General features: G+C 37.1%; 1 protein-coding gene across 1 annotated transcript; it reads right to left on the reverse strand.

Annotated features, from left to right (window-relative positions):
• Positions 1 to 206: 206 nt before the first annotated feature.
• LOC148720306 (melanocyte-stimulating hormone receptor-like) lies at positions 207 to 1,628 on the reverse strand. Its single transcript, XM_088738857.1, has one exon. It carries the CDS (start codon positions 1,580 to 1,582, stop codon positions 674 to 676), a length of 909 nt encoding a protein of 302 aa, XP_088594983.1. The 5' UTR covers positions 1,583 to 1,628; the 3' UTR covers positions 207 to 673.
• Between the last annotated feature and the right edge of the window lie 10,943 nt (positions 1,629 to 12,571).

The raw sequence follows: 12,571 nt of genomic DNA on the forward strand, positions 1-12,571 counted from the left end.
GGGATGTTTAATTTAGGAATGAATTCGCATTATAACTCAAAGATGAGTTTTAATGTTGTTTTATTTTTCAAGATAAGGGATAAAACTTTTCAAGAAAAATTTTTCAAGATAAGGGATAAAACTCCGTCTTTAGGGAAAAAAATTACTGGCATCTTAGGGAATATGATTAAATTTGCATTCAATTTCGATCTTAACTCGTGTAGTAATAAAACGTCATCGTCAAGCGCTTTATTCAAATAATTTACGTACAAAAAATACTGAAATCTACTGCTCATGAAAAACAGAGCAACAGCTCTCCTTTACTAATCTTTGAGGTTCAACTCTATCCCTCACTATGATATTAATTATTAAGAAACTAAAACAACGAATTCGAAGTAATATCGAGCTGACGTCCTGTTTGTTTTTACACGATACGTGTGGATAACATGAGTTGCTTTTATTGATAAAAAATGCTATCCTACGAAACAAAGTTTTCTCAAGACGTGTATGTTTGCTGTTTTGACTCTCTGTCCTTTTATTTGCTTAAATGGGAATAATATTGAAAAAAAAAAAAGCCCGTGCAACGATGTTTTCACGCAGCCGACGAGCGTTGTCCTTTAGCAATCGTAACATTATGAGTCAGTTTTGAAATGCCAACTGAAATGATGACCCGATCGAGGAATATCTAACTTTCCTAACTCCATGGACAGCAAAGTGCTTGTCTGATTGTCTGCTTTACTGCTTGTCTCACTTCCCTAATCTTCCAGCAGTAAAGAAATGGATTTAACGTGGAGTTGAAGTAAAGTAAAGTTATTGCTATTCCTCTGGTGTTGATTAAATGTGATGAAAAAGACTTTTTACGAGCCGTCACAATTTGAAGTATGATATACGGTGTATAACAAACAACTGTAGCTAAAAGCACCCATAGTGCACTGTGCACCGCCTTTCTGTATCGCGCATTGTTTAGAGCATTTGTTCGGCTCGTCTGTTGTTGAATGTGATCTTGTACTTGTGCCTGATGATGGCTGAGGGTGCGAAAAATCTTTGTGTACGCGACGAGTAGGATTACTAGACAAGATGGTATAGAGAAATATTCATACCATAAGGTTATACGGTAATCTAAAATGTAGCATAAAGGAACGGCACCAGATAAAACCCAAACGGCAGCTAAATAAATATATGTGCGCTTCAAAGTAACAATTTGTTTGTATCTCAGCCCTAGTAACAGGGCAAGAAGTCTGTCCATACATACGGAGGTCATTGTCAACAAAGATACTCCACATAACGTATAGCTTGTTATGTAGCAGGCGTCCCTTGTGTATCGACAAAGATTCCAGTGTTCGTGAACGATGGACATCCGATTAATAGCATAGAGAGGCTGGTTAACAAGACCAACCAACAGATCAGTTGTTGCCAGACAACGATACAGGAGTTTGGATGGCGGATTAAGGGAAGATTCTTTATGAAGGGCAACAAGAATGAGAGAATTCCCAAGAAATGATGTGAGGGAGAGGATCATATTAACAACTGCGAGATTAATTGATTGTTGTTGTAATGCAGCTGAAAAAAAGGGTGAACATACCACTTCTTGATAAGTTTTCATCTTCACAAAAATTTCGTCTTAACAGCACCCGTCCAGCTACGATCACTGAAACCCTTCCTTCTTAAGAATGTTCATATAAAGACTTCCGGGGTGATTTCATAATAACCTGTGAATTCAAAAAGTTGACTTTTTTCCTGATCTTTGACGTGCGTTTCAGGCATAAATATTGGCAAAATGAGACAAGGATAAGACACCTGTAATATAGTTTTTTTTCAAAGTATGACAAATATTCTGTCCTTCAATACTTGGATAAACTGTTGTTACCAGGATAGGTAATTAAGCTTACTTGTTTGAAGTTGAGAAAAATCATTATCAACCTCAAAGAACTTAAAAATAAAAAGTCCCCCCAGAGATTAATCAGTTTTGGAGAAAATTGAATTCGTGACAATCTCCGAGTAATTAAGACCAAACAACATTACCTTTTACCACAGATACCAAATTATCTTCAAATATTTAAACTTGTAATTCAAAACTGAAGTCTTCCAACCTTTAACTGTTCGTTTCGCGCCCGACCATAATCAGGAGTTCATCTTTGCACCTTGTATTTATGTCTTTAAAACGACGGAAACGTTATTTGACAACTTTTAATTCTGTGATATTCATTGTCTCATTTAACATTAGCGTGCGACAGAACTATGGGTTTGTTGAATTGATGACGATTAATTTCAAAGTGAATTTGCATTAAGAGTCAAACAGACAGACACCTGTGAGATCAATTATTTGACAATAAAACTTAAAACTCAGTTTGTAAGCAAGAATTCATCGGCAGCTAAAGGAATAAGCTTTTAGACAATATATGTCGATTTGAGAAGAATGATTTTAAGCCTCAGCAAGCGAAAAAGAAGAAGTCGTCACCAGAGATGTTAACTGTTGTTCAAAAAGATAAAAGACCTCACAACAATTTCCGAATGCTTAAGGTTACACAAAAGTAAAGTTTGGTCAGAGATGCCAACATATCTTACAGTTTTCAGATTAGCGCGCGCTTTAAAACTTCGTCAGTTTTGTCGAAACTTCGCCAGCAAGTTACTAGTGCGATTTTGGCAAGTTTTAGTTTCAGTCTTTGAGTCGCAATATTTGGGGTTGTTAGCGTTTTTTTTCTTTTCCAGTTAACCGTAAATGACCGTTTCACCGTTTTTCACTCGAATAAACGTGCCTGCTTTTAAAGAGATTTCCGTTTACGTTTCCGAACAAGATGGGATAAAGCGTCAGAGAGTTGTGAAGAAAAGTTGTTGGGGTTAATTTTCTAACAGCAAAAAAAAGTCAAATTTATTATTAAAATTTCTTACTAAGAGAAAGCGATTGACTTTCGGGATTGACGTTTACGCCCTATAGCAGCCGGTGATAAGATTAATTTTATATTTGCATATTTTTAGAACACTTGTCCGGTCAATAATGTTTATGATTTTAGTTTGTCGTAAACGATGTGTATATGAGCGTATCAAATAAAACCATCCAACCTCTATTTTCATTGTGTTCTCTTTAAGATGGATAGGTTTTTTTTCCTGAAATTAGATGTTAAAGGGGAAAAAAAGAGAATCAAATATACACAATCAATAAAAATAGTTTTGTCGAAACTTCGCCAGCAAGTTACGCATTCGATTTTCGCGAGTTTTAGGTTTCAGTCTTTGAGTCGCAATATTCGGGGTTGTTCGCGTTTTTTTTGTTGCAGTTTACCGTAAATGACCGTTTCACCGTTTTTCACTCGAATAACGTGCCTGCTTTTAAAGAGATTTCCGTTTCCGTTTCAGAACAAGATGGGATAAAGCGTCAGAGAGTAGTGAAGTAAAGCTGTCGAGGTTAATTTTCTAACAGCGAAAAAAAGTCAAATTCATTATTAAAATTCCTTACAAAGAGAAAGCGATTGACTTTGGCGATTGACGTTTAAGCCCTATAGCAGCCGGTGATAAGATTAATTTTATATTTGCATATTTTTAGAACACTTGTCCGGTCTATAATGTTTATGATTTCAGTTTGTCGTAAACGATGTGTATATGAGCGTATCAAATAAAACCATCCAACCTCTACTCTCATGGTGTTCTCTTTAAAATGGATAGTTTTTTTCCCCCTGAAATTAGATGTTAAAGGGGAAAAAAAGAGAATTAAATATACAAAATCAATAAAAATAGTCGATGCAGAATGTCGCCAGTCTGTCTTACGGCTGTTTCAAATTTAGCCTCAATAATCATTACCAGGGGCCTGTTATAGAATTCCTGGTAACTTAACAGGCCCGTAAAACTGTTCTGTTTTTCTGTTTTCATTCAAAATGAGGTTGCCGAAAGTTTTGAAAACTATGCAATAAAATCGTCAACTAAAAAAAACAAATAGGACTGGTCGCGGTGACAGAACCTACTTCTCGTTTCTTTGTCTTTGGATTTGTGTTTTAAAATATGGCTTCGAGCCCCAGCTGAGGAATAACAGAATTCTTAGTTTACTTCAAATCAACCACTAATCCACCCTAAATCCATCTTTGCTGCTGGCGGATTAGTGAGGTGAGACACGCACTTTGCTGTCCATGGAGTTAGATCTTCCTCTGATCAAAATTTTATTATTATTTCCTCTTGAGAAAACTTTGTTTTATGGGAAATCACTTTCATGAATAAAACAGAAAATCAAGTATACTATCCAAAATTTAGAGTTATCATGTATTCCCGTATGGTTTCCATGGGAATTATAGTATCACTGTTTAATGTATTTAACTTTTGAGAAAAAGAGTTGAGTGTTCTGTCGATGTCATATTGATGTATTGTAATTTGAACAAAGCCAGCAACAGTTTTGTCCTTTACCGGATAACCTCATATTCATGTTTGAATACGGAGAGACTAAACAATCCGCCATATTGACAACATTTAAACAACCTGAGGAAGACCAGTAAAACTTCACTCTTCACTCTTTCTTTTTCTTTTCTATTATTATTATTATTATTATTTAATAATAAAAATAATAATAATAATAAAAATAATAATTAAAAAAAAAATAACGACTAAACAATCCGCCATATTGACAACATTTAAACAACCTGAGGAAGACCAGTTAAACTGGTCGAAACGTCGGTTTTTAAAGATATTTTAACCTCGGAAAATCCCAGCCTGGACGATTAAAAAAATTTTAATTTTATCAGATATCAGTTCTTGATAGGTTTTCATCTGTATTTCACCTCCTGTTACTTTGTTTGTCTCAATCCTTCTGTCGTTTCTTTTTTTTGAGGGTTACATGTGACTGCAATGAGAATGATTTCGTCTTAACAGCGTCCGCCCAGCTATGATCACTGAAACCCTACCTTCTTAGAAATAACTTCCTGGGGTGATCAAGTATTAAACTACGCGAGAACACCAACTGTGAGGTAAAAAAATTAATTTTTCGTTTAGACTTTTTGAGTGCGCCTCGGTCATAAATTGGCAAAATGAGGCAAGGGAAAGACATCTGTAATATTATTATTTCATAGCACGACAAATACGCTGTCCTTTAATACTTGGAGAAACTGTTATTACCAAGATAGGTAAATAAGCTTACTTGTTTAAAGCTGAGAAGAATCATTATTAATCTCAACAAACTTAACACAAGAAGTCCTCACAGAGATGTTAACCAGTTGGAGAAAATTGAATTCGTGACAATCTCCGAGTAATAAAAACTACCCAATATTACCTTTTGTCACAGATACCAAAATATCTTCAAATATTAGAATTTGCAATTCAAAACTGAAGTCTTCCAGCCTTTTATTGTCCGTTTCGCGCTCGACCGTTATCAAGAGTTCATCCTTGTGCCTCGTGTTTATGTCTTTAAAACGACGGAAAACGATGGAAACTTTTATTCTGTGATATTCATTGTTGCTGTTTGTCCTCAATGTCGAGTGCAATTTTCGAGGTTGTTGGGGTCTTTTTTTTTTAGCTTACTGTAATATTGCGTCACCGTTTTTTACTCGAATAAACGTGCTTGCCTTCAAGGGGATTTCCGTTTCCGCCTCCAAACAAGATGGGATAAAGCATCAGAGAGTAGTGAAGGAAAGCTGTTAGGGTTAATTTTCTAACAATTAAAAACAATCGAAATTCATTACTATTTTCTTTACGATTGACCTTAAAGCCCTAGAGTTTCATACCAGCCGGTCATTAGCCTGACTGGTTGTATATTGACATATTTGTAGAACAATTGTCTACAATGTTTATGAATCATGAAGAAGACGTTTTATTTATTTGTAAACGATGTGTAGATGAACGTATTAAATAAAACTATCCAACCTCTATTCTTGTAGTGTTCTTTAAGATCGATGGTTTTTTTTTCCTGAAATTAGATGTTAAAGAGGAAAAAAGGACAATTAAATAAACACAATCAATAAAACTAGTCGATGCCGATGTCTCACCTTCAGCCTCAATAATCGTTACCAGGGGCCTGTTTTTTGAAGTCCCGGTAACTTAACGGGCCCATTAAGCTGTTCTACTTTCATTCAAAATGGGGTTGCCGAAAGTTTTAAAAACTATATAATTGTCAGCTAAAGATATAAATTGGACTGGTCAGAATGACAGAACCTGCTTCTCGTTTCTTTAAATTTTTGTTTTAAAATATGACATCAAGGGCCCGTTCCTCGAAAGTCCCGGTAACTTAACGGGCCCGTAAAGCTGTTCTGATCTTATCCAAGATGGGGATTCTAAAATTTTTTTAATATGATGCAATAAAACCATCAGATTAAGAAAAAAAATGGACTAATTTGTGTGCTAGAACCTGCTTTTCTATCCTTAAAATTTTGAATTTAAAATATAGCATCGGGCCCGTTAAATTAACGGGACTTTCGAGAAACGGGCCCCAGGCCCGTTACGTTACCCGGACTTTCGAAAATCGGGCCTTAGGGCCGGGTTGTTCAACAGGGTTAAGATAACCGATGTTACTTATCATGAATAAAGCAACTCATGATATATGCACGTAGGATGTAGAAACAAACAAGAAGTTGTTAATATCTTACTTCTTAAGTTCTTTTACTTTCTTAATTAGAGACATGAAAATGTCAAGTGAATTAAAGCTGAAAATCCAAGAGAAGTAAAGGAAAGCTTCACAAGTTATTTGTTTACGAACAGTAAAATGAGTTCAATTTTTTTAATCGTACTCAAATAAAACGCTTGACGTTGATGCTCCTTTGCCATACGAGCCGGACTTAATGTCATTTATAGACTAAAACTTTGTTTAAACATTCGAAAAAGGTCGACATGGGCCATAACCGACATGGGCCATAACCGACATGGGCCATAACCGACATGGGCCATAACCGACATGGGCCATAACCGACATGGGCCATAACCGACATGGGCCATAACTGAAATGGGCCATAACCGACATGGGACATACAACCCGTTTCGGAGATAAGGGTAAAGGAGGAACGACTCAAACATTGGGTTCTACACAGCCCCCCCCCCCCGGTTACCTGGGCAAAAGTGGATCGACTTGAATTTTTCCTAAATGGCTGTGACAGGGCGTTAGCTCATTATCTTATTGACGGTTTTGGTTTTGGTTTTCGAGTTTATTTTATTGGTAAACGGCTGGCTTACGAATCTTAAAAGCGTCATAGACCGACCCGATTTAGTTAAAGCCAAGTTAAGTAAGGAATTCTCAGCTGGGAGAATTGTCGGTCCCTTTACAACCCCACCCTTCCCAAGTTTCGTACATCCCCTCTCGGCATTGTCCCCAAAAAATATCCGTCCGAATTTCGTCTCATTTATCACTTATTTTACCCCCGAAGGTACTTTACTAAACGACTTTATTCCGGATATTTACTCCACAGTGAAATATGCGTCTATCGGTGACGCATCTAAGTCGATTACGTAATTAGGGAGAAGTTGTTTCATGGCCAAAGTGGATGTTAAGTCTGCATTTCGCATAGTTCCTATTCACCCTGCTGACTATTCCTTGTTAGGTCTGAAATGGGACAACTTATGTTATTTTGAAAGGACTTTGCCCATGGGTTTAAGTTCGAGTTGTTCTGTCTTTGAAGCTGTATCAACTGCACTTGAGTGGATTTCTATCCACCATCTCGGAGTTAAATCCGTTTTACACATATTAGACGATTTTCTTTTTATTGTGCCGTTCGGTCAGGCAGACCAAGGTTGATAGGATTTGGTTTACAAGCATCTCTCCGGCGAGCCATAACCGCAGCCTTTGCTAATCTCCTTGTACACTAACATATGATTGGCTTCGGCAAACTCCCGGCACTTCTGAGTGACACTCGATGCGCTATGTCTATGTCCGGTAAGGCAATATTCGTCCCCATCTCGGCAAACAATTTAGCACATAATTTGCTCGTAATTTCTGCCGTTTCCTGACTACTGAGTTCAGGTACTCCTACAATCTCGATGTTGTACTGGAAGCTGTACTCCTCGATGGCATCAATAGCCATTCACATTGAATGTTCTGGAATGTATAAGTGAAGAGGGTGACTGAAAGCAAAAAAGAATGTATAAATAACGTAACCGAAAGCAGAAAATATATGAACTACTATCTGAAGTGGTGCGTAGCAAACAACTAATACTAACTGCACCCTCAGTGAACTGTGCACTGCCTTTCGGAATCGAAAAATGCTCAGTGCATTTGGTTGGTTCGACTGTTGCTGCACAAGACCTTGCACTTGGGCTTTCTATAACATAGAATACAGAAAATCTTTTTGTAAGATACTATTGAGATTATTAGAAAAAACGGAACCCCTATATATTCAACCCATAAGGTTATACAGTAATGTAAAATGTAGCATAAAGTAACGACAACAGTGTAAACCCAAACGGCAGCTAAAAATAATTTATGCTCTTCAAAGTGATGACAATGTGTGATATTGAGTTGAATTTTTAATAGAAACTTTAAATTCCAATACCCAAAGACGGAAAAACAAGTAAAAGTTCAAACTGTCTCTTTGTTTCATCTGGGGATCCCTGTAGAGACTGCATGTGGTGGTGTGTTGGTAAGAACTAAATAATGCCACAGTTTTGGGGTATGGTATGGAGTGAGAAATGGATTGCAAAATGGTATTGGATGACTTTCGTGTGACTCGACTGGTTACTGGCGTACCCGATGCATGGCACTTGGTTACTAAACTCAGCTTATGAAAACTCTTTTAGAATGTCAGCTATCGTTTACAAATGATTAGAAAATTATTTGTTTCTTTTTTCTTTCCTTTCTTAAATTTATTTCTTATTCTTTTGCCTATTGTTTCCATTTTTAGGTATTGGCCTTCTTGTTAGTCAGTTTCCCGTTTATCAACTAATTCTGTGACCCTCTTCAAGTGTTTGTTTAACATTCGTGCCAAGAGAACACAGTAAATGTACATGTAGAAATGATTGCGTTTTCTCAACCAAAACGATACGCTTAAAGGAGAAGTACATCTCGTAAACCGTTTGTTACTACCTGGAACATGCCAACTGATATATTTGAAGTAATTATTGTAGACTGATAACCAGACCTGCTATCAAAAATTAAGAGTCATCATGCATGCCCTCATGGTTTCGAAGTAAATTATAAGTATTGCTGTTGAATGTATTTAACTTTTGAGTCTTCTGTCGATGTCATATTAATATATTGTAATTTGAGCAAAGTCAGCAACAGTTTTGTCCTTTGATAACTTCATATCTATGTTTGCATTGTGCTTAATTAAGTCGACTCTTAAAGCTAGTCATTCTCGCCATGTAAGCATGGTTCGCCTATCAAAATTTTAACATAATTTCTCTTAGTTGTTAGACCAGCCGCTCTCTTTTGAACGGCTCTCTAAAAATGACCGTTAGCAAAATTCACACGATTTCAATGAAACAAAAGGTTTACAAATCTTTGTTCTCTAAGTCTACTGTATTGAAAACAAAAGCCCGTGTAACGATATTTTCACGTAACCGACGAGCATACGTTGTAAAGGGTCTCTATTTCTCTAAAAAACATACGTGTTTAGTTACAATTTTAAGGTTGAAATCAGACAGGCGCCTCTGGCAACCGTGTTTAGTCCGTAGCGATTTCACCTACCGACCCAACCCACCCCAGGGAGGACATCCATCACACAGTAATCTCGTGCGTGGGAAATTAACGTCTTCTTCCCCAACCCTGCAGGAGACGGGACCTCCATTTATTCGTCCCTATCCGAGAAGACTAGAATATCTAACCATTTCTTGATGTTAAAGAAAGGAAGCATATTCTTCTCAATTAATTTTAAGACCCTGAGTGTTGGTCCGGCCAGTATTGAACTCTCGACCTCCCGCACAGCAGTCCGGCGCTCTCCCAATTGAGCTAACAAGGCGGCAGTTCAAAGAACAGCAAAGCGCTTGTCTCACCTCACTAATCCTCCAGCAGTAAATGTTAAGCTGCGATAATAGCCCTTCGAATGATTTTTCCCTCATCCGTCCGCCATATTGTAGACCGAAATTTACTTGCCCGCCATCCAAGCCGCTGACTGTCTACGATTTCTGGTTATGGATCTGTTGTTTGTTCTCATTAGTCTGTCTCTCTATGCTACCTATTGGATATCCTTAGTTTACAAACACTAGAATGTTTGTCGATAGGTAAGGTACGTATCGACAAAGCTATGGTTGTCCCGTAGCAACTATAGCTTTATGAGTCAGCTTTGAAATAACAAATGAAATGATGACTCAATCGAGAAAGATATAACTGTCCTAACTCCATGGACAGCAAAGTGCTTGTCTGCATTACTGCTTGTCTCACTTCGTTAATCTTCCAGCAGTAAAGAAATATGGATTTAACGTCACTTAGCTTATCTAAACTGTGGCATAAAGCGGCCACAATAGATAACACCCAAAATACGCCTACGAAGATAAATGTACGCTTCAAAGTTTGTCTGTATCTCAGCCCCCACAACAAGGCGAGAACTCTGTCCACGCTCACGGCCGTCATCATCAATAAAGACACAAAGCATTATGTATAGCTTGTCAAGTAGCTAGCGTGCCTTACGTATCGACAAATATTCTAGTGTTTATAAACTAAGGATATCCAATAGGGAGCATAGAGAGACTGGCTAATGAGAAGAAACAACAGATCCATAACCAGAAATCGTAGAGAGTCAGCGGCTCGGACGGCGGGCACGTAAATTTCGGTCTACAATATGGCGGACGGATGAGGGAAAAATCATTCGAAGGGCTTTTATCGCAGCTTAACATTTACTGCTGGAGGATTAGTGAGGTGAGACAAGCGCTTTGCTGTTCTTGGAGTCAGATCTTCTTTTGGTCATTTCTTCTTGAGAAAACTTTGTTTCATGGGAAAGTACTTTCATGGATAAAACAACCCATGATGTATGTACGTATGGTGTAGAAACAAACAGGACGTTGTTAATATCTTACTTCCTAAGTTCTTTTACTTTCTTCGAAATATGAAAATGTCAGGTGGGTTAAAGCTGAAAATCCAAGAGAAGTTAGAGAAAGCTTCTCAAGTTATCTGTTTACGAACACTAAAGTAAGTTCAATTTTTTAATCGAACTCAAATAAAGCGCTTGACGTTGACGCTTCTTTGCCATACGGGCCGGTCTTAATGTCATTTATATACTAAGATTTGTTTAAACATTCGGATAGTGTCGATATTGGCCATAAAAGTGTGAAGATGATGATATCAACTGTATGCAAATTATTGGTGAGCGTATGAAACAAAATTGGGCATCACTGGTTCCTATTGAGTTCTCTTGAAGACCGATCGCTTTTCAATAATTAAATGTAACAAATAATCTTATTCTTTAGCTGCTAATGAATTTTTGCTTATAGACAGGGTTGTATGCTTTATTGTAAAATAATAAACTGACACATGTCTCTATGTTTGACTCTCAATGCAAATTCGCTTGGAAATGAAACTTCACTATTTAAACAAACCCATAGCTTTGTCGCACAACAATGTTTAGTGTGATACTGCAGCCCATGTTTTGTGACATTTCAGAGCAAACAGCAAGAATGCAATGACACAGAATTAAAAGTTACCAAATAACGTTTTCTGTCGTTTTAAAGACATAAATACGAGGCACAAAGATGAACTCCTAGCAAAAAAAGATTATAATATTTGTTAGGTATGGAACTTTTAGCGTACATTTCTAACGAGTAATAGTAAGTAGTTTGACAAGTTGAACTGAATATAACAATTCATCGGTTTATTTTCGACTGCGGTTTATACATTATTATGTTGACACATACTTCAGTATTGGACTATAACTATTCTTATCAAAAGTGGATCTTCAATCGCACAAGTGAATTGCAACATGAAGAACCAATCACGTGGCTTAATACGAAAACGTTATTTATTGTTAACCAAACATCTAGAAAAATGAGGGGATCACAGAGTCGAAAAGCCTACTTTTGCTTCTGATTATAGTAGACAATTTTCCAATGAATGCATGTCCTGGCGTAAAAAAAAGGGGCATGTGAAGGGAATAAAAAGAAAAATTAGGAAAGGGTTCGGTGACGTAATATCTTGCTTCGGGCACTGTCTTGTTTCTAATTATAGTCGGGCAAGAAACAGACAATAAAAGGCTGGAAGACTTCAGTTTTGAACTACAAATTCAAATACCTCGTAAGATATTTTGGTAACTGCGACGGAAGGTAATATTGTCTAGTTTTGATTACTCGGAGATTTTCATCTCTGCGAGGACTTTTTACTTTAAGTTTGCTGAGGTTGATGATGATTCTCCTCAACTTCAAATAAGTAAGCTTAATTACCTATCCTGGTAATTAACAGTTTACCTAAGTATTAAAGGAAAGAGTATTCGTCGCGCTATGAAATAATAATATTATGGATATCTCATCCTTGCCTCATTTTGTCACTTTAAGCCTGAGGCGCACTCACAGGTCTAGACAAGGAAAAAGTAGGTTTTTTTTACTTCACAATCAATGTTCTAGCGTTGTTTATTACATTATCACCTCAGGAAGTCTTTATATGATCATTTCAAAGAAGGTAAGGCTTCAGTGATCGTAGCTGGACGGTTGCTGTTAAGACGAAATTCTTGTTGTTGTAATCACAAGTAACCCTCAAGGAGAGAGAACCGACAGA

The sequence above is a fragment of the Stylophora pistillata genome, chromosome 11, assembly GCF_964205215.1.
Source record: "Stylophora pistillata chromosome 11, jaStyPist1.2, whole genome shotgun sequence".
Lineage (NCBI taxonomy): Eukaryota > Metazoa > Cnidaria > Anthozoa > Scleractinia > Pocilloporidae > Stylophora > Stylophora pistillata.

What these genes read in the sequence shown, in the direction of transcription:
- LOC148720306 (XM_088738857.1), bottom strand. Translation starts at nt 1,582, where the DNA reads ATGAAAACTTATCAAGAAGTGGTATGTTCACCCTTTTTTTCAGCTGCA.